General features: G+C 33.4%; 1 protein-coding gene across 1 annotated transcript in view; it reads left to right on the forward strand.

Annotated features, from left to right (window-relative positions):
* Window positions 1-22460, forward strand: part of Cnksr2 (connector enhancer of kinase suppressor of Ras 2) — a 218974-nt gene extending 196514 nt beyond the window's left edge. The window contains exon 21 of the mRNA XM_013506287.1: window positions 20715-22460. Coding sequence (XP_013361741.1) covers window positions 20715-20719 — 5 coding nt within the window. The 3' untranslated portion in view covers window positions 20720-22460. The remainder of the gene's footprint in view (window positions 1-20714) is intronic.
* Window positions 22461-22685: the final 225 nt, after the last annotated feature.

Consider the following 22685-nt stretch of genomic DNA (forward strand, 5'->3'; position numbering starts at 1 on the left):
GCCTCTTTCCCTTACATGTGCAAAACTACCCGCCCCAGGGCGTGTGTAGCACTCACACCCATAATCCCAGCATTGGATCATGGATGAATCATAAACTCTAGAAACCCGCTCCCATGGGGGGACATGCAGACACAAACCATAACATGTGGTAATGTTTACCTTTGGCTTTCCGCTTCAATTTTTTAAATACTAAATGGTTTCCTTAAACCTTTTCCCCTTTCTTTTTCCAATGCTCTCACTAGTTCCATTCTTTGGCCACTCACACTTTCTTATGTTTAGCCATAGGCACATATTGGCCTAATATTTGGTGATAATAGCTCAGCTTCAAGTTGTTCCTTTAATGAGAGAATACTCATGGCAATGTTTTATTCAACAAGGAAAAAATACCAATTATACATTTCAGTGGAAAAAAATGACACTTAATTTTAATATTTAAGCCTCATACTCAAGAACTTCTAGAAGATTCTTTCCTCAAAAATGTAATGACAATTCCATGTATATTTGCTACTACTACAAACACAAGGTACCAGTATGCCAATAAAATCAATTTTCTGAGTTATGTCACAGAAATTTTATTCTGCTTGAAAATAAGAATTTTAGTAATCATCTCACTCATTCACTTCAGAGCTACAAATTCTTTAACATTCCTATTCATGGATTGTCTGACATTTCAATATCAAGATTTAGCCTACTAAAATATATAATTCAATTTTAGCATGTATTTATTCAACAGGTGTTGATTCTGTACTTGTGGCAAGTACCATTTAAAGAATATATCTAAGTCTTCCATAAGTCTATCTATAACAGAAATGTGCAAATTATCTTCAAGAAATAAGAAATCTTTCTTCCTGAAAACATATAAGTAATTCAAAATATATAGCATCATTGTTACCTTGTGCCAATACTTTTCCCTAGTCACCAATTTAAAATTTTTAAAAATGTTTCTTAGATGGCACAGAGTATTCTGTTTTCTTTCTAAGGTGTACTTATCACTTATGCAAAATTTACAAGACTGGTTAGAATCAAATGAGATCATTTAAAGAGCTATTTCTGATTTGACTCATTCCTTAAACATCATAGTTTAGGAGTAGGCATTCCAATTACCCAGCTGTTCTGATTAACATAAATCAGATGCCTAAAAAACATCATATTATGCAGGCCATAGATTAATATTTCTTTGATTGAGAAGTTACTTCCTATTTTTATAAGACAACCACTATAGAATTGGATTATCAGAAAAAAATTAACACAAGGAGTATTAACAAAATGCCAAATACAAAAAGAAATGATGCTATATTTTGGATATCTATCTTAGGGAATTTTGAACTTCAATATTAGAAACATTTTTTTCCACTTTATTATGCTTTTAAAATCCCTAATCTTCAATGATATTTGAATCTGGTATTTCTACTGTGCTAGTTGTCTATAAAATGTGTTGATTTAATGCATAAGACCTGCTCACTAATGAACTCCAAATGTTCTCATCCATGAGTTTATTGGTTCCTTTTGCTATTTTTCCTTAAATTTTTTTTCCTTCCACTACTCCACTGCCTAATTTAGAGTCTGTTCTGTAACTTTGGAAATGGAGAATTAAAAGCATACCTTGAGATTCCAGGTAAGAGAAAATAAGCTGTAGCTTTAAAAACATTCAAACTTTATCCATTTTGCCTCTGGAATCTACTGTTTTTTCCTTACTCTTTCACATGACCGATGCACAGGAGTTTGCATACTTTTTCTAAAAAAGGAGGAGGGACAACTTGGAATCAATAGCTTAACTCAGCCTTCAACAAACTGTGACAATAGGTCCTACTTCTCACATTGAACTCTATTGGTATTTGTTTGTTACACCCTTTGTAGGTGCTGGGAATCCTTCTCTTCCTTTATTATCTTGGGTTCAGAGACTCATGATGGACTTTTATTAGCTTAATTAGAAGGATGGTATCTCAACAGTCTTTGTCAATAGGAAAAATGTTTATCATTCTAAAAATAATTCTGGACTAATGCTGAATACTTTACTTAATAATGAAGTGAAAAGTTAGCCTTAGCTTTGAATGCTTCTTTATATTTGTAGCATGCATCCTTTTTAATGTGTTACTATCAGTAGTGTCTCTCTGTTTAATACTACAGAACCCATTTAAAATTTTTATATTAACAGAAAATTTTCATTTAATAGATAAATGCTTTTCATTGGGGTAGGAATATAACTTACCATACTATATGTAAATATATACAGAAGCCCTCTCAGCTAGAACTTTGAATTTTAAGTCACATATTTTTACTCTCCTACTGAAAACAGAAATAGCCTTTATACAGTATATTGGGAAGATTGTCTCTTTTTAATATTTAGGATTTCAAGGTTCCTGCCTCCAAAATCACGGCATTCCCTGTTGAACAACCTAGTTAAGGAGGTTCTTTCTTGAATTGATACAAAAAAGATTTTTGACAATTTTTCACCTCAATTTGGATCTTAAAGTTGCAAATTAGAGAAAGAAAATCAAGTATTTGAAAGGCTGTCTTGTGGGAAGAGAGATAAGATGCTCTTTGAAGTTCCAGAGTGCATAATAGGTGGAGGGTGGAGGCATGCTGATTTAAAATGGATATCAGGAAGAACATTGCAATTATTGGAGCTGCCCAAAGTGAAATGACTGGATTGTGAGTTTGGTAGGTTCTCCATTATTTAAAGAGAGGCTGAGTAACCAGCTACCATTCAGGGATTTATAAATTATATGAAAAGTTGAATCTGATGGCTTCTTCCACCTTAAGGTTTTGTGGTTCTTTTCAGCATAACGGCCTTGCCATCTGCTCTTCCTATAATGCTCTCTGCATTATTATATGCAAACCTGTACAGTGGGCTTATGTTATCAAACATAATTTGTGTTGTCAATTCTTGACCTGAATGTACATATTCACCTTATCTTTATAACTGTGACATGAATCCTTGATACCTCATCATGAATACCTTCATGTGGACACCTTTTTCTATTTAGTGTTTCTTTCTTTCCTTTTTTTTTTTTTTTTTTTGTCTTTTTGAGATAGGGTCTTGCTGTGCAGTTCAGGCTGGCCCTGAGCTCACTTTGTAGCCCAGGCTGATCTTGAACTCACAACAATCCTCCTGCCTCAGCAGGATTACAGTACTGCCTCCCAGTGCTGGGACTACAGACCTGCCCACCCATGCCCGACTATTTAGTGTTTCCTTGTAAGTGTATTGGGCCTGTTGTAGTGATCTAGACACTATATTTTTGTTAATACGATCATATTAGCTTTAACCTGCTTACTAGTAATTCGTTCACTTTAATGTCACCAAGCTGTAAATCACATTCCACACTTATTTACTTTTTAACCTAAATTCCATTGTTTATCTTTTTCTGTTAAATTTTTAGCTTCTCAGATTTTATGCAGAAGTATTCAGCTCTATTAAAAAGTTTAGAATCTCAGACTTACTATCTATGTTAGTCATCCCTCACATTGAATAGAGATTCTTGGTCTTTCGGTATTCTAAGCATCCTTTCTATTTTTTACTTTTATTAATATATGTTTACAGTACCTAATAATTACACTCAATCTGGGGTGTCGGTATATATACCTACCACACTCCAACCCCTTTATTCCTCTTTCCCCTCCGCTCTCCCCTCTCCCCCTCCCGCATATCCCTTTTCTATCTCCACAAAGTCTATCACCCTGTTTCCTACCATCTCTCTTCTATTTCACTCTTTAAATTGTTTATATTTTTATTTGCTCACATAAGAGAAACTAGGTAGTATTTAATCTACAGTGTCTGCTTTATTGCACTTACCATTATGGTCTCCAGATCCGTCCATTTTCCTATAAATGACTCCAAATGTATCTTTATATCATAGATAGATAGTTAGATAGATGGACAGACAGACAGACAGATAGATACATAATCTCACATTTTCTTTCTTTATCCATTCATCTGTTGATGGGCATATAGGCTGTCTCCATAGTTTAGCTATTATGAATTATGCTGCTATAAACATGAGTATGTATGTATCAGTATAATACGATGATTTTAGGTTTTTTCAGGAAGATACCAAGGAGATGTGTTGCTGGGTTAAATGGAATTCCTATATTTAGTTTGTTTTGAAGAATCTCCATGCTGATTTTTTGTTTTGTTTTATTTTGTTTTGTGGTGGTAGCGATCAAACCCAGGGCTTTGTGCATGTAAGGCAAGATCTCTACCTCTGAGCCACATTGCCAGCCCTCCATACTGATTTTTATAGTGGTTGTACTAGTTTATACTCCCACCAACAATGTAACTGATTTATCTAAGAAGTGAAACTCATCTTTAAAGAAACAATTTTAAATAAAAAAGAATCAAGGACAGAGCCTTAGGGATTAAATTTGAAAGTATATGTTAATTTCATTCAATTGTTCAAAGTGCTTATCTGGATCCACCTAACAGTAATATCCTTCAGTCCATGCTACAGTGTCCTTATTCACAAAGGTATCATGCAAAGTTTGGTCATAAGCAAGACAGACTGCCAGGGACTATCCTCTTATCTCCCAGCCTAGAGATACTGTTGTCCAATAAAGACAATTTAAAATGTATCATTTTGTTATTCAATCCATGTTCATTCTTCAATCAGAAATCTTTAAAAACCTCTTCCCAATCATAGTCTAGTTTAAAACACTACCATGTATTTATATCAGATTTATTTATCTTCTCTGTAAAACCTATGCTGGAGATTTTCGCTGGTTTGGATAAGGCAGCTCTTCCTTTAAGCTTTAAGCAGTGAGTGCAAGGAATTCTTGGCAGTAGCCCTACAGTAATTTCTAGAACGTTTACTCATTTGCTTAGATTATAACCTACTGGTTCAAAGAGACCACAGAGTAATTCTTGGCAGTACTTTGTCTCCAGAAGCATTTGTTTTTTTAAAGTCCTAGTTTTTGGAGAGTTCTCTCTTTGCAAGAAAAGCGTAAAATATCACTGAAGCAACATGATTCTTTCTTTTGTCGTATATTTTTTATTTTTTAAAACATTTTCAAGCCAGGTGTGGTGGCTCATGCATGTAATCCCAGCACTCAGGAGGCTGAGGCAGGAAGATCATTGCGATTTCCAGACCAGCCTGGGCTACAAAGTGAGCTCAAGGTCAGCCTGAATTGCACAGCGAGACCCTGCCTCAAAAAGACAAAAAAAAAACCAAAACATTTCCATGTGTTTTTAGTTTTTTCACACACCTCAGTGGGACATTTGCTTTCATGGCACTCTTCTTACAAGCAGTTGGTATTATTTTCCACTTGTTTATTTCTCATCTTCTGTAGAAATCCATCTTTTATAGAAATCTTCCTTAAACTAACTAAAAATTTTTCTAAGGAATCTCCTTGTAACTAGCTTGACTTGAGCTGCAACTCCCTTTTCTCTCTCATTGGCACAGATTATGGGAATTTTGGGTTTTCTTTGAATTAGTGATCACTGAAAATTCCTGTTTGTCCTGATAAGGTTTTTAAATCATATTTCTTCTACTCTATAATCAATATTCAACACTTTCTTCAAACTCTTACAAAAACAAAAATTACAGGATGAGTTTCTTTTTCTTTTTTTTTTTCAGACAGGGTCTCACTATGTAGTTGTGGCTGGCCTTGAACTCACGCTGACCCTCCTGCCTCAGACTCTCAAGTGCTAGGATTACAGGTGTGTGTCACCACACCCAGCTAGGATGAGTTTCTTTTAGTCAGCCATGTTCGTTGGTCAACTACATTCAGAGGTTCCTAAGAATTATCATTTCTGTACTGGGCCTTAACTCATATCCCCTATAAATAGTAGTTTCCAATTATAGAAATAAATTGCATTCAAAACTCTTCATTTAAGTCCTTTCATAAGAAGTAATAATGTGTTGGTACAAATTGAGCATCCCTAACCCAAGTATCTAAATTCCAAAATGCTTCAAAATTCAAAACTTAAAAATGTTGGCTTTTGGTATTAGGGAAGTATTAGATTTCAGACCATTTAAAATTTTAGATTTTTCACACTAAGGATGCTCACGTGGTAAAGTCCATGTAAGCATTTCAAACTTAAAGAAAAAAACTTGGATGTCTCAAACACATTTCAGTTCCAAGCATTTTAGATAAGTAGTATTCCACCTGTTTATATAAAATTATATGAGAAATTTCTTCTGTAAAGTGCTTATAAAATGTAACACAACATTTGAGTATGTTTGCTTACTAGGGTATATTTCTATAATGTACTGGGGCTAGATACTTGCTGCCTGTCTATAAAAGACAAGCATATTTGTTAAAAATGATCTCTTTTTTATGATTTTTAGAGAACAGATGGTAACATTTCAAAGTATATAGTCATAAAATGAAAAGTAATGTTAAGCCACACTGTCAGTTCTTCTCAGGATTTTCATACATAGCCAGTGATATACCTCTTACAACTCAATAAGGAGCATTAACTGATGGTAAAGATAAACAAACTTGATTCAGCCCTTTAAAAATGATTTGCGCTGGGGATTTAGCTCAATGGCACAAGCGCCTGTGTGGCAAGCGCAAGGTCCTGAGTTCAATTCCCGGTACCAAAAAAAATAAAAATAAAAATGATTTGCCTATAGTTTATTGAGCATGTATATGTTAACTGTATAACCTGCCCTTCATTGTCATGAGCCCAGACTAAATAAATACTAAATAAGCCCAGAGTAGATTAATATTAAATAAAACTATTTCATGAATGTGTAGCTTCCAAATAGTGCATATTGTTAGAAAAAGAACGATATAGGAGGGCTGGGGATTTAGCTCAGCAGCACAGCGCCCGCCTGGCAAGCGCAAGGTCGTGAGTTTGATTCCCAGTACTGGGAAAAAAAAAAAAAAAGACATAGGTAATGCAAACATGATTTCTGGTCAAATATAATATGGAGGGGAAAAAACAAAATGAAATAATATATATTATTTTATAATTTCTGCTGAAATATAGAAGTTCCCCTTTTATACTGAGCAGTGAGTCTAGGCATGACATTCTAGTTTTCAGTTTAACAGATTTACCCCAACAGTGACAACGTTATAAAGACAGCCAAATTATATGAATGACTTACTGTTTAGATGTCAACAATATTTCCATGGATGACATAGTATCAGCCTTCGATTTCTGAAATGCACAAGAAAGTCCTATATATTACTGATGCTCAGAATTATTTTTTAGTTTATAAGATCATTGACATCAAATTGGATACTTTAACCAGTTGATGAACTATGTTCACAAAATGCAGAGCTACTTTATTTCACATTTTCTCTTAAATTTTTAAAAAGGAAAAAGAAACAGAAAAAAGATTTGATGAAGTGTTCTGTACTTCCCAGCAAAGTCTACTCAGCAAGCCTTGGTTATCATCCAAATGGTGAATCATAAAACCAATCATAAACCAGACATTCTAACAGGTCATATATCTAAATAATGACTAAAAACTCAGAGTTTTTATTGTATTCATAATGGACTATTATGAAGGTAAAATTATGAGAACCATGCCTATAATGTCCAAATTCTTATTATTTTTTTAGCTGTTCAGTTTTTATTGAACATGTTACAAAATGAGGCTTAGTCAAAAAGACCAAAGCCCATGTCGTCTTTAGAAACCTTTTCTTATATGAGAATGAATAGAGTGTTCATGAGCTTTTCTATCAGGTTTTGTTCTGTTGGTTTTCAAGTTAATTAGAATTGTGATATGTTGTTACTTGCTTAAACAAGCTTTTATTCTATGTATTGCCCAGAATTTATCTGAGATTGAGGATATCTTCATGTTTGTATATTACCCCAGCATCTCATAATTCAAGTGGTTATGGCCCAATTAAATGAAATTGTGAGTGACCAAAGTTAGTCTGCTTGACTAAAGTAGAATACCATTTCCTGTTTTAGCTATTTTAATGAAATTCTTGAAGTTGTATGATATTATAAGAAACCAGTTTATTGATGTAAGAGTACTGAGTTAAAATCACCTTAGTTTTCAAAACTGATTACTAAAGCAAAAGTACATCATATTATAAAAGTGAAAAAGGAATTAAAAGATGAGAAAAGCACTGAACTGTTTGGGCAAAATTTAGTCAATTTTTCTACTAAGTTTTCAGCATTTTGAGGAAATATACAAGTGAATAGTTAGGTAATATGGCATTTTAAAATGTTAAAATAATTCATGATTATGCCACAATAGTACCTATTTTACCTGATCCATATAGGACAGAAAACTAGCCATTCACAGTCTGCTTAAAGGACTGGTTTTCACATCACAGGACACTCATCCATTTCAACCATTTGGTTGTAGCCTCTTCCAACATCTCCCCAAGTTAGGAAGGTAGTAATATAAATTTTTATTATTTTAAAGTTTTTCACTCTAATAAATTAGCCTCTGTCAACAAAGGAGAGTGTATTGTTGGTTTTATTTTTTATGAAAAAAATAAAATTTCATAACAAAATAATAGAATAACAATAGTTAGTAAACTGTATATTGTTATCTTCAAAGTAGTTACTTGGAGTACAAGATATAGGCCTAAAAAATTCTGATTGTTATTAACACAAACTTTTCCTTTCAATAAACTAAGAAACTAGTAGTATAACTATCCTGTATTTTGTTTTTTGTTTTTTTTTCCTTTTCCCTTCCTTCCTTTCCCTTTCCCCACCGTAATTCCTCTTTCCTTTTGAAGAGTTTCTTCCCCTTTCACAATATCTATTGTACATTTTGGTCCTTATATAATCTTTTAGTTTCTCACATCAGGGAGAGACAATACGATGTTTACCTATGTGAGTCTGATTTATTTCACTTACGAGCATAGTCTCAAGTTGGGGTTTTATTTATAGTTAAAAATTCATCTTGAATCTTAGTAAGATTTGACTCACCTCATCTACTTCTAATATTAATGGCATAGGAATAACTTGACAATCTAGGTCATTCAAAGAAAACTCCCTTTAGCAATAGTTGCACTATCACTTCATATAAGGCCTAAATCATTCTTCTTTGACATACTCGTGCCAAAAATAGCATTCTTTGACCTCAGAGGCCTAATTTCCTAAGAGTTCTCCCTTTGCTACATAGTTCATATCAAAGATTTTAAGTAAGATATCAGTTCAGTTAAAAATCTAGTGAGGTAAAGAATTTTACATAGTTCTTCACCTTATGTTCATATACTTAGATATTGGATTAAAATATGTTGTAATTTAACTCAATTCAAGTAATATTTACGGAGGCACCACAGGGTTCTTAGTACCACTCTGCTAAGTGCTAGAAAATCAAAGACTTTAAATCATAAAGAAGGTAAGTTCATCATCTAATTGGAGAGAAAAACATCCAAATATAACAATATAGTATACTAATTTTTTGAAGAGGTGAATATATTAAGTTCCATGAAAGCCCTTAAGAGCTCTTGATTACCTCTACCTTGTGAAATCAGACAAGGCCTCAGAGAGCATGTGACATTTAAACTGGATGGATAATATTTAGCAGAAGGAAAAAGCAGAAAGCAAATAAAAGGTGGTGCAAAATAAACAGCACCAACAAAGGTAGACATAAAAGCAGAGTACAATTTAGAGAAATATATCATGGTAGTATAGATGAGTAGATATGAGAGAAAGAATTATGTCAGAACTAAGTTAGAAAGATCCTAGTATACTGAGCCCAGAGGACTGGGTTGTATCTCAAAGAATATGACCAAGGGCTTTGGCAGATTTCAGTAGGAAGATGATGTAATCAGATGTAAATTTTAGAAAGGCCGCACTGCTGGCAATGTAGATGAATTGGTATGTAAGAATATTTGTGATAGGAACACCAGTTAGAAAACTTTCAGTGATTCAGTGAGAAATATTAAACTCCTCTACAGATATGGAGAAAAAACTCAGAAAAAGATCCACGGATAGAGTAGGACTTTAAGATTAATAATGGAAGCTTGGAACCCACCTAACTGGAGAGTCTGACAAGTTGTCTTGAAATGCTCTAACATCAGCAAACATAAATGTAGAATGGTGCTCTTTGTTGTGATTATACAGTTTTCCCAGCAATCCTCAGTGGTTAGTAAGAGTAAGAGCAGATATTTGAAAGGGCATATGTAGTATATATCCAAAAGGGTGAAGGAAATGTGGGGTCTTCTCAGGAGGGTCCATATTGAATAAGGAAGTGGATTCAGGAGGAAGCTGGAATAATGATGAGATTGAAGAGTAGATGTAGTGGAAGAAATGGAAGAAGTTATAATTAAGGAGAGCTATAGTACTTCACAGGTGACATGGTTCACCATGATAAGAAGCTCAAATATGTGGTGTTTTATTTGATAACACGAATCCAACATAGGTCACTTCTTTCAAAACAAGTCCTCAATATTTTCACATCTTAAGGGGAAGAAAACTTTAGAACACTGCCACATTAATGGGCATAGTACGCTATCTAATAATGTCAAAAGGGAAACACCCATTGGTATAGGAGAAATAAGCCCCCAATTTACATTAATAGGATTTGTGTATTGCATATTTCACTCATTTCCTGAGCTCACTAAATAATTACTGATGTGTATATTTACAGTATGTATGTTATGAACATAACATAAATTATAAAGAAGTGAAAACTGAAAATATTTTAGCTTATTGCCTCCATTCTAAGTCAAATCTCATTTCAGTTAGGTTTACATCATTATTAACCTACCAGTCATAGAATGAAATAATTTTAAATTTGATATCAAGAACACTCTGAGTAAAATGATTGAATTGTATATATTTGTCCCTTTGCTTTAATTGTCATCTCAAAAAGACTCTTTAGCTTTTTTATGGACTGTATTTTTCTGCTAAAGTGAAAGACAGTGATTTATTTTTTCTATAAAAGTATTCTACAGTGTAGATTTGAAATGCAGTCTGACACAGTCTTCAAGAGCCAGGCATGCCCATAAATCTGAATCTTTCATTCTTTACTCATATATAGATAGGATATTTTTTCACATAGAAGAATTATTAAAATAGAATCACCCTTCCTAAAGCAAAGCCCAATTACCTGTAGTATGATACATTTTGTTCAAATGTTGTAAGATTGCCGAACACATTAGCCTATTAAAATGATAGCTAAAATTTAAAAATGATTGCATCCTATATGTCAGGCAGTATACTAAGGTTTTCTTTGTTTTGTTTTGTTTTGGTTTTTGGTTTTTGGTTTTTTCCAGTACCGGGAATTGAACTCATGACCTTGGGCTTGCCAGGCAGGCACTGTGCCGCTGAGCTAAATCCCCAGCCCCAAGGTTTTTAATAAATATAACATATTTGAACTTTACATATTTGAACTTTACAACAACTCTAGGAAGTAAATAGTATTATCCTCATCTTCTAGATGAGGAATCTGAGTTTAAATAGCATAGTCCAGGACTTCCAGCTAATAACAGAGCTGAGATTCAGATTTAAGATATTCCAGTAGCAGAGTGAATGCTTACAACTACATATTGCACCTCAGATCTGTAATTTGAATTCATGCTAAGTTTAACAAAATGTTTCCTTTCAGATACTTTTTATGTGAATATATGAGACATACTTAAAAAGAGTAGATCATGCTCAGGTCACTGTTAATATGCCCCATCAAGTGAAGCAAAACTTTCATTTTAATCCTCCAGTAACATTTATAACACCTTTTATCATAAAACTGTAATTAGTTTACTTTCTAGGGTTGTTTTGTTGTTGTTGTTATGTTTTGTTTTGTTTTTTGTTTTAGGTTTGTTTGGGGTTTTTTTATTTTTTGATTTTTCCTGTTTGTTGCAGTACTGAGGATTGAATCCAGGGCCTTTGCATTGAGCAACAGCCCTAGCTCTTTTATATTTTTTTTTTATTTTGAGACAGTATCTTGCTCAGTTGAAAAATTGCCCTGGGCGAGTTCAAACTTGACATCCTTCTACCTCAATCTCACAGAGTGCTGGCATTATAAAGGTGCAACACTACACCCAGCTACTTTTCAGTTTTAACTTACCATTGTCCAAAAATCATGTACTATAATTTGTATAAACTGTGAAACAATTCCACTGCTTGAATCAAAACTTTTTCATAGTACTTAAAACCTTAACACAATTCCTTTTTAGCTAATTTGTCAATGTTTACATATTTTTAAAAACTAGTTCCCAAGAATTATATTTGTAAACCACTATGAAAATATTTCAAACTATAATTTCTCATTTGAAGGATGCAATATGTTGTGTGAAATAATAATTACTTACCAAAGTGAATTTTGAATTTTATATTACATCTTTCAAAATATTGCATATAAAAGAATTTTATAAAGTATAAAGTAAAATATAAATATTAGTACCATAATTTTTATTACTGAGCTAACAGGCTAAGTTAGTCTTCAGAATGTTTATACCAAATTAAAGAAGAGTAAAAGTTATTTGATGCTTTTTTTTAGGATTCTTTAAAAAGGAATACTAATTAGATTAATATGATATTTTGTAAAAATAGCATTGCCTCCATTGAGGTCCTAGCTAATGAAAACACCAAATTCATACCTAGTGAATAATTATTACTTGTAACTCGTATGTTCTGGATTTTAATTTGACATCATAGAAATAAGTTGATGTAGGTACCTGTAACCCACCTTTGTTAGAATATTGCCATGGCAACTCCTAAGGTAAAATACAAGTTCAGTGGAGCTTCAGGCTTTGTCCAAGGTGATACAGAAGCTGCATTTGATTTCAGCTTGGCAGTTTCTATAGGGAGCATTGTGCCATAGTTCCTTCCACTTCTCAGGCTGACTTTTTCATCACTATGGAGACCAGATCTGCCCACACAACCAAGATCTGAAACCGTTCCTGGTATGGCTAAAACTAATGCCTTGGGAACCAAGGCCTTCTATAATTAAAGTATATTGTTTTGTTAAAGAAGAGTTCCTACTTCTGCTTTTGAAGTATTTTTTGATTTCCCACAAAATAAAAACAGACTTTCTAGTGCTATACTAAAGATTTACCATAATGAGAAATAAAATATCATCCTGACATCTTCCTTGGTCAGATGCTACTTTTGTGTGTATTTGTGGTATGTATCCTGCATAGTCAATTACTAAGGAATAACATTTAATTTCAAACTATGTGACAGTATTCCTGTAGAGTAGTAAACACATGTAATATGTACTTGATGGTGATCTTAAAATGCTGCTTTTAAGTTGTTTGAGATTTTCTATTATTTCTAAATCTAGTATTAGTGTCTTTTTGGATTAATTCTGCACTTACAATAAAATCTGTATGAGAAAAGTTACTCTGTATCTTTGATCATAAGTATGCATGGACTTAACAAGGAGGAATTAAAGTGAGTTTCACTATAAGTAACAGCACGTCTAAAGAGATATGATAGAACTATCTTTGGGAGATCACACAGACCAGTATGTTTTGTAATGTGTTCTTTCATACAGATATATATGTACATATATATGTCTGTATATACATATATATATGATACTAATATATTTATATCAAAAAACTTTGTGGAACTTTGGCCCTTTTTGTAGCATGTGTGTGTGTGTCTTAGAATCATTACTGTATGCATGTGTGTGCATATATATATATACACATGGTCAAAGTTCCACAGAGTTCTTTGATGACCACCTTTGTTATACTAATTATACTATAGCTGCTATAATATTTTGTTTTCCACTTCCCCTAAAATGGCAATAGTCAAGGGAGATAGTAAGGAAGATTTAGGCAGAAATTGAGAATCGCAGATTCACCCTTAGATTTGCACATCCCTACAAAGTGACCTAAGTCAGCACCTCTACTTTGATAGCTGTATTTTTTTCACATTAGCAGTACTAGTTTTAATCAAATATACTAAATAAGAATGTTTACATTCTGATTTTAATGAAATATGGAATTTTTCTAGTTTTTAAAAATATATTATGAATAAGGTAGCACCATAAAGTTGCTATAAATAAATTAATTCATAGACAGAAAACAAATTTATTAAATGTTTTATTTGCTGGCAGAAAGTTAGAAATTCATTACTGTATTTGAATATAAATTAAGTTGTAACATGCAGAGAACCTGCCAATATTTCAAATATTTGAATTTTACAAAAGGAACTCTCACCCTACTGGAGTTCTTGTATGATTTACATTTCCTGTAATTTCACTGGTAAGTGTGAAATTCAACATGTGACACTAAATGTTCACTTCAGATATAGCTAGAAACCTTTGATACCAGCTATGGTATAAAGCCATTTGTATTTTTCCATAAGAGCACTGAGAGTCAACATCCCTTTAATAAAAATTACTTTCTAAATTATAATACTTGCATGTTATAATATGCAGATGACTAAAGATGGAGAGTTATGATAAATCTGTGGTGTAATTATTATAGTTTGAAAAATAAAAAGAAATGTGAAAATGTCATTAAATTGGGGGATTAGATTTATAACACATTTAGAGTGAAGAAAAACTATTAATGATAAATGACTGTCCATGTACAACTTTAGCTTCTTACAAACATTTCTTGAACTTTCTTCTTTCTTGGCACTTACTTTGCTGGATAGAGTATTTTTGGTTCTCCTTAAATTCAATTGGCAATGCCCCCAAAGCAGCTTCTCCTTGCCAGAGTTGTTAATGAGCAAATGATCCTAAATGTCAAGCTGGTATGCCAAAGAGGTTATTAATAAGGCATTAACATTTAGAAGTTATTGAAGGAAGAAAATCAATAATGCAATTTGTATAATACTGCAAGCTCAGAAAGATTAGGTAGAAGTCCATTTCAAGCCTCTTTCATCAAAGCAATGTGATAGCATGAGAGGAAGAAATGTCTTTAGATTTTTAGTGTAAGAATCATTCTGTTTTGTGCTAGTATTATAGGAGGAAATGTGGAAGATTTTTTTAAATAAATCAAAAGACTACTACTGAGTGATTTCAGAGGAAAACCACGCATTATTTAGAGGATACTATAGTGACATTGGACTGTGCGGTGTTTGTGCTTTTCTATTCTGTTTTAACTTTCTTCAACTCTAAATTGTAGAAAACTAATAGTAACAAATATGTGGTCTATTAAATGAGTATTTGTCAGGTGGAAAGAACTGATTATTGTTCTGTAGATGCTACCCAGTTTTGCATTTATTAGATACATCTCAGAATTTTTGACAGCTATATAATGTACACACACACACATATATATATATACACACGCAAAAATTCTTCTTTGAACTCGTGTAATTTTTGATACTTTGATTAATGCTGAGTTCAGTAAAATCTCTGACCATTGTTCATCTGATATGTGTATGAGATTCTTGAATTTATCATTCTAAACTTCAGATTGTACATTTAAAATGACTGAATTTTGATGTAGTCTACATCCTGATAAAACTGGAAATATATTAACTTCAAAAAAATTTTACAAGAAGTTAAATTGTTAATGATTTTCCTTTAAAATTGCTACTTTTACTGTATTCCCATACCCCCCACATAGAACCATCTGTTATAGTCTCGTTGAAAATGATGGAATATGTAACTCACATTCATATATAAATACATCTTTTTTCCTTACTTAGTCTCCTGAGATGACGATACTGGAGAAAAGTTATTTTTGAAATATTTTGATCAAATAAAAATGGTAGTGCTAGGGTTCAATGGGACAGTGCTTTTTTAGCATGCATGAGGCCCTGCGTTTGATTCACAGTGTCAGTGTGTGTGTGTGTGTGTGTGTGTGTGTGTGTGTGTGTGTGTGTGTGTTGGGCTATATCTGTAGGTTAAAAGTTCACAAAAATCTGTGTTTCTGTTAATTTGAAAAACATGTATGTCTTCATTTATTTTGGATAACATTTTCAAATATTAGGAAGTTGTGTCATTGATTGCTGACTAAAGAAATTAAGCAGTAAAAGCCCAATCAGTATAGTGTCAAATTTTACTAAACACAGATCAAGTTAACAACGTGGCAGAAGGACATAACATTGAACGCTGAGCGTAATATTAAATACTAATCAGCAACATGGAAAAAGGACATAAGTCCTTTGTCCTCTTGTTTACTTCCCATAGGTTCTAATGGAGTGAACATACTAAATATATCTTCATAACCCCAGCTCTGCAGGTATATATAACCTTACCTGTTGCTTTATCAGAATGTCCAATTTTGAGGACGCAGGTGTAATGAGCAAATTAAATAGCTTGAGTCATGGAAGTGTAATCAGTGTTTTGAAGATTTTTATCACCCCATCACTTAAGTGGATGAAGGTTCAGATTATGTTGGAACTTTCATAGTACCTGTAAGATAGAAAAGAAAATGTCCTAGTAGAATTAGAAAGATCAAAGGAGAACCTATCAAATGAAATAGGCAAGAAAAAAATTCACCTTTTCATTTTGGCAAAGCCAAACTTGGTCACAGTTGAAGTGTGATATGATTCACTTATTGACCAGATTAGCAGTTCTCATCACTAAGTTAATTCACGCTGAGTGTCATCCACATTATGATCTATCTAATTAAATCCTATTAATACAAACATATAAAGTGGAGGTAGAGTTTGAAAATACTAATAACTTAAAAAACTACATTGTTCATCTCTCAGTTATGTGGGGGTTTAAAAAAGACTATTTCCTCTAGTGGGTTCATGTATCAGCCTTCAGCTATGTTACTTCTGTAGTTATTTCAACTGAATCTAAGAACTTTATAAAGATTTTATTTTTAAATAAGTAATTGTTAACCCTAAAATTGGCTGCAAAAGCAATTTAGTCTGTCAGTACACTGCCATTCACCCACCCTGCCGAAAGAAAACTTTGCAAGGAAATACTACTTTTACTAAAGTTGTGTCAGTGGAGTTTAACATTACTTTTAGTTAATAATATCAGAATAATATTATATGGAAATATTTTAAAATATAGATGAATTGGGATTTAGAGGTCAAATATTAAGTCAAATTAAGTTTCAAAACAAATGGAATAAGCTGTATATGAACTCTGAGGTCAAGGCTATCTATGTACATTTATCCCTAATATTTCATATATATATATGCACACCTCATAGGCCTTACCGAATATGTCTCTAAAAATGAATTCCTCCCATTTTCCATTTTAAAATCTAAATGGTGACGTTTACGATGATAAAGATAATGTGGCAGACTTCTTAGTACATTTTAGAAGTATCTATAGACACTTCATTGAAAATAAACTAGTGGTAAATTTAATTGACATATCTAGTATTTTTGTGACTATTTAAAAGATCATTTCAATTGTTGCCAATACATAAGCTTTGCTTAGAGGGTAGGCTGGGAGGTTAGCTCAGTGAAAGAGAGCAAGTTTAACCTGCATGAAGCCCTGGGTTCAATCTCCAGTACCAAAAATATAAATAAATAAAGGGTACTGTAGGTCTCCTTTTATTTCAGGTAGTGGTTATAAATGCAAATACAAAAGCCAGCATTGTGGTATGTTCATAAATAACTAAGTCATAAATTCACTCTAAAGTCATGATATAGCAGTAGGTACATCAAGACAAAATACTTTCACAAAGAAATACTCCATACCCTATAAATTATCCACACAGGATGGAATTAATTTGGCAATTTAAAAGAACATGGAAATTAATCTGAAAATATTATTTCCTTTTCTGTCTTGCCTTTTGCTAGCTTCATAAAATAATCCAGAATTGTTCATTTAAAAGCTCCTTAAGTTCTATAAGTACCAAATATATCACAAAGCATACTTTATCATGAAAGTTCTGTGCATTTATAAAATAAAAATAAAGCTTTCCAATCCCTAACCCCTAAAGTGCTAAATAAAAAATAAGCAAGTAGTTTTGCAATTATATTACTAAAAGTGAGATTACATTTATGAAACTTAAATTTCCAGAATTCATATTTGTTATTATTTTGGTGGTCTTTAATAAAGCAGTTTTTAAATTCATAAAACAAAAAGAAAGAAGCATCCTTTTCAAAATACCCTATGTGAATTAAATTTTCATCTCAAAGAATTTGCATTGGAAATGTATCCACATCAGAAGAAGTCATTCTGTCCATGATTCAATATGGCGTTACATTAGAGTCCCTCACTCACGTGTACTGTAGGAGTACAGTAACAGGAAACAAGATCTGTTCCTTCTTGTCCAGCTAGACCGTTGGCCTCAAAATTGGAGGTTTCAGTGACAAGAGGAATCTTAACAAATATTAGTTAAAAAATATGCCAAACAGAAATATTACTGATGCGGGGGGCATAGACAAATTGTGATTTCAAAATGTCATTGCTTAAAAGCTAGAAAAAAGTGAAGGTTTTCTTAATATTAGGGATAGGGAATATTTTGAGAGTCAGGAGATCCACCATAAAAATCAAGAAAATAATTGAGTCGTATAACTTAAGATTTTGCTGTTCTTTTTAAAAGAAATACACAATTTCTACCTATCCTTTTAGCAAACAGAGATAAGTTTAGTCTATTAATGAAATGAATAATTTTAGCAGCTGTGAGTATTTGGACTAAGTGATGATACAGGAAGTTGTGAGCTACAAACGAGAGAGGTAGAAATAGGGGACTGAGCAGACAGGAAGAAAGACCATGCTGAGACTCTGAAAGTGACTTGCAAAGAGTTAAAACACATAAATGTGACATTCACAGAAGTCAGAGATAGACTTTCCTGCAGCTCTTATCACTGTATTTTTAGAAATTTCCTGTGCCTTAGTCGTACAGCAGCAGCTTTTGGGCCGTTGCTCCTGGCTTACCTGGTTTGCCAATACATTCATACTTTACATTCATAATGCGCATACCCAGACACACAGTTGGTCAAGTGGGGTTCAGTGAAGTATCTTTATACTTCTTCTGTTTGCCTCAAAAAGAAACAAATTATTTAACATTACATAAAAGCTTAGCTTTTAAAAATTTAAGCGGTTCTCCAAGGCCTGTTTTATTTCCCCATAGTTTCAGTAGACCAAGATATTTCTATCAGATTCCTCAGCCAAAACTTTAAGTGTTTTAGCAGTGTGTACAATGTTATACTGGTCACGGAACTCAAAATAAAATGCTGTGTGAGGTCCCTAACCTCAGGGCTTTGACTTAGAAAGTGCTTGTGTATGCACTACAACAATTGACGTCCAAGAAGCCCTACCCATTAGGTGTCCCATCCCAGCGTGACTGGCCTGAAGCGGGAGCTCAAACTGCAGTAGGCATAGGAAACGCCTGGGCTGCTTGTTTAGGCACACATTCTTGAGCTCTATACCCAGAAATTCTGACTGAGTAGATGAAAATTAGGTCCCAGAAATTTGTGATTCACAAGGACACCTCAACCCCACTCATAATTCTGTAGCCAGAGGTATGGCCACTACCACTTGAAGGGATATACTGTGTTCTTGGGATTTAATCTTATGCTGGTATACACAAACTGGTAGCCACTTGGAAATAGTGATTCTCCTCTGTCATGCACTATGCTAAGGACTAAGATGTTTCCAATTTCTTGGAATAAAATTCAGCAATCTGACTTGATTAGCAGGGTTAAATAGGTGTTAGGGAATCCGCTAGAAAGTATTCCTCTCATATAACATTGTTTCTGCAGGGAAATAAAGGGTGTATTCAAAACAACTTACAAAATATCTGAATTGCATAAAGAAAGTAAGTACAATTTATCTTTAGGAATGACCTAATATCTGCTGTTAGACTGCCTCTGATTTTGCCCTTTAAAATTCTATGACTTAATGAAACAAAGTGGTAGAAGCTGAAGCCAGCCTCCCAGGATTATAATCTTCCAAAATATTTTGTACTGTGTTTTATTTCATTTGATCTATACACAAGGATTACTTCTCAGCCCCTTTTTGTCCAGGGGGTATAATTTTGAACTATGCTACATCTGGTTTTCTATATACGAGTGTTATGGGCAACGTGTACTTCTCCTATTTTCTAGGGGAAGTAGTAACGAACAGCATGCTTTCTCTGTTCCCTCTTCCAATTTGTTTCTTCTTCTGGACACAGATCAAAAACAAGAGGATGTTGCAGATAAAATTCTGCCCTAGGCTACAAAACAAATATTGCTGATTTGTGTCTTCTGACAATATTTGCATTCATCACAATAAAATGAACTAAGAAAGAAGACTGCAGTTTACTTTATCCAAATAGTTCTTAGTTTCTGCAGTCATTCAGAAGTTTTGTTCTTTTCCAGTGTCTTACCTCCTTGGTACGTGTCTTATGCTCAGATGAAAAGTTACCCTTTCATCACATTTACTCTATAATAGCTTTTCATTTCCCTTCACTTTGTATTAATATGCAGCCTCTTTATCTGAGCAACACTAGGTAGGCTATTCTTTCTCACTGATCAGGAGATGGTAGCATTGATATCAGGGTAGAAAGATAAACTTCTGGTCACAAGACCAGAAAATCTTTCCTCATACTACTGCTTGACTGTAGGAATTTGAGGAAAGATCTTGTATAGGAATAAATTTTAAGTTTTTTTGCAAGAGTGATCATTTTGTATATGTATGGAGAATAGTTTTAACATGGACTTTTATGATTAAAATCATAGATGTGAATACACAAGTTTAGAACTGGGAAGGGACTTATCTACTTGTTATTATATATATTGGGAAGATTGGCATTTCAAACAACCAAAATAAGCAAAAAGTTTCCAGTTTATGGCCAAGTAGACTTGCATGCCAACAGAAAGACATTATGGTTATTAAAACCATATGCAGTTTTAGCCATAGTTTTTTCTATTTTCTCTTCATGGGTATTGCATGATGGCATTTCTAATACAAATACTAATATGCTTTGGAATAATGGCACTCGCAGGTCTTTCATCATATTGTATCACTGCTTTATCATATTAGGCTAATACACTGCGAGAGTTGGTAGAACCTCTCCATGCCAAATCGGATCCACTTCTGTTGGCACTCAACCCATTGGACTCACAGATTGATAAGCTAATGTTTAGAGAATTTAGATCGGAGAGAGTCGGCACGGCGCAGACTCAACATCAACCTCTTGCAAGCAACTAAAATGGCCTCGTCCTTGCTGTTTATAACAGAAAACAGACTTGTAAAAAGCTTAGATCATCAAGTGTTTTGGATTGGGGGCCTCCCTAAAGGGATGTTAAGAGGGGGCAGGCCACTCTTAAGAAGAATTCGAGCTTTCTACAGTGGGACTAGCATAAGATCAAAGCCAATCAAGATGGAGCACAGTAACAGAAAACTGCCTTTTCTGTGGGAGAACAGAAGGGGAAAGGGTCTTGACTGGGGAAGGGCTCTGTGATGATACCTCAGTTGTATTGTCCTGATACCAGGAACATAGAGTGATCAGCTCTGTTCACTAAAAAATCCTGGCTGTTTATGGACTCTTCGAAGGCCTCTTGAAGGCAAAGCAGAGGAAGCAAATTCTGTATTAAGTGTATTTTGCATTTTTAAAACTTGACGTGCTGTATTGTACTAAATTAAGTGTAATCTATTAAGGCAAGGTATACACAACCTGCCCTGAAATTTAATATGTTTAATCTACTATAAAGTGTGTTCAGGTGCAACACAGAAACTACTTTCAGTGACAATAATGAAGGAAATTCCTCATGCCAGGCTTTAATAGATTCCTCAGCTAAAATACTACTTTTCTCTTTATTCCTTGGCACTTGTATACAAGTGGTGTTACTTCTTAGGACGGGCATGAGCTATTCTTGTCTGTAAAATATTCCAAATCTATAGGCTGTGGTTTTCATTTTTGAAAAAGTATTTTGTCTGGATGTCTTTCAAATTAGCTTCAAATATTATTTAATACTTTGTAACTGGGTCCCCTATGGCTCAATATTGCTTCTTTTTCTTCTGTGGTGGATGTGAAATTTCCTTTAGTTGGATAAGATACACTGTACTAATTTCAATGCTAATTAATGGATATTTCATACTGTGCAATGAACAGATCATTTAATATTGTATTTTGAAATGTTTCTTCTTCCTGTCACTGCAGTGTGTAGTATTGCATATGTGAATACTTGTAAAAATATAAATTACTTAAAATAAAAATATGATCAATTGGTATTAGATCATTTTAGATAGCTAAATAATTTGCTGAGTATGCTTGATAGTAAATATCTTTCTAAGGAGAAGTAATCTATGCTTCTTTCTCACAAATGGAATTTGTGTTGTGAATAAAATCACATTGATCTGCCTTATAATTGCCTCTGCTCTAACCATTTAATGTTTTTAAGTATATCGACAAATGATGATTCTGGTATGTAGAAATCCATCAAGAAGCATTTTGTGGCATTTAATATTAATGGAATTTTCTTGGGTTGTTCTCCCTGTTTAAGTCATAGTAAAATTTTGCGATCTGAAGAATTTTAGTTTTTTCTGATTAAGAAATATGATGATTACATTAATTTTCAAATATAATCATCCCTTAGGTTGAGCTTTAAACTGTCCCCATTATGAATTCCTGCCTAAGAGCTAGGTACCTTGACTTCCATGTCTATTGGTTAAATTGCTAAATTCTGTGGGTAAATCTAAACTTTGTCATTTATGTTTGTGTATGAAGTGTATGTGTCCTTCAAGGAACCTCCCCTTCTTTGAGTCAATAAAACAATGCTAAGGACACCAAAGTTTTGCTATCTGAACTATTTGTCACAAAAAACTATTATAGTACCCTGAAAATTAAACCATTGCCATATATTTATTATCATTAAACCAGGTAATCTGAAAGAAATTATATGCTGAAAGAAAAAATATAGAATGAACTTTAGTTATCTCTCGTCACATCTTTATGGAAGTAAGATTTACTGTTGTAAAGGAACTGACAGACACAAACACAGGACATGCTTG

This window comes from Chinchilla lanigera, unplaced genomic scaffold (genome assembly GCF_000276665.1).
Source record: "Chinchilla lanigera isolate Chin_1 unplaced genomic scaffold, ChiLan1.0 scaffold00108, whole genome shotgun sequence".
Classification (NCBI taxonomy): Eukaryota; Metazoa; Chordata; class Mammalia; order Rodentia; family Chinchillidae; genus Chinchilla; species Chinchilla lanigera.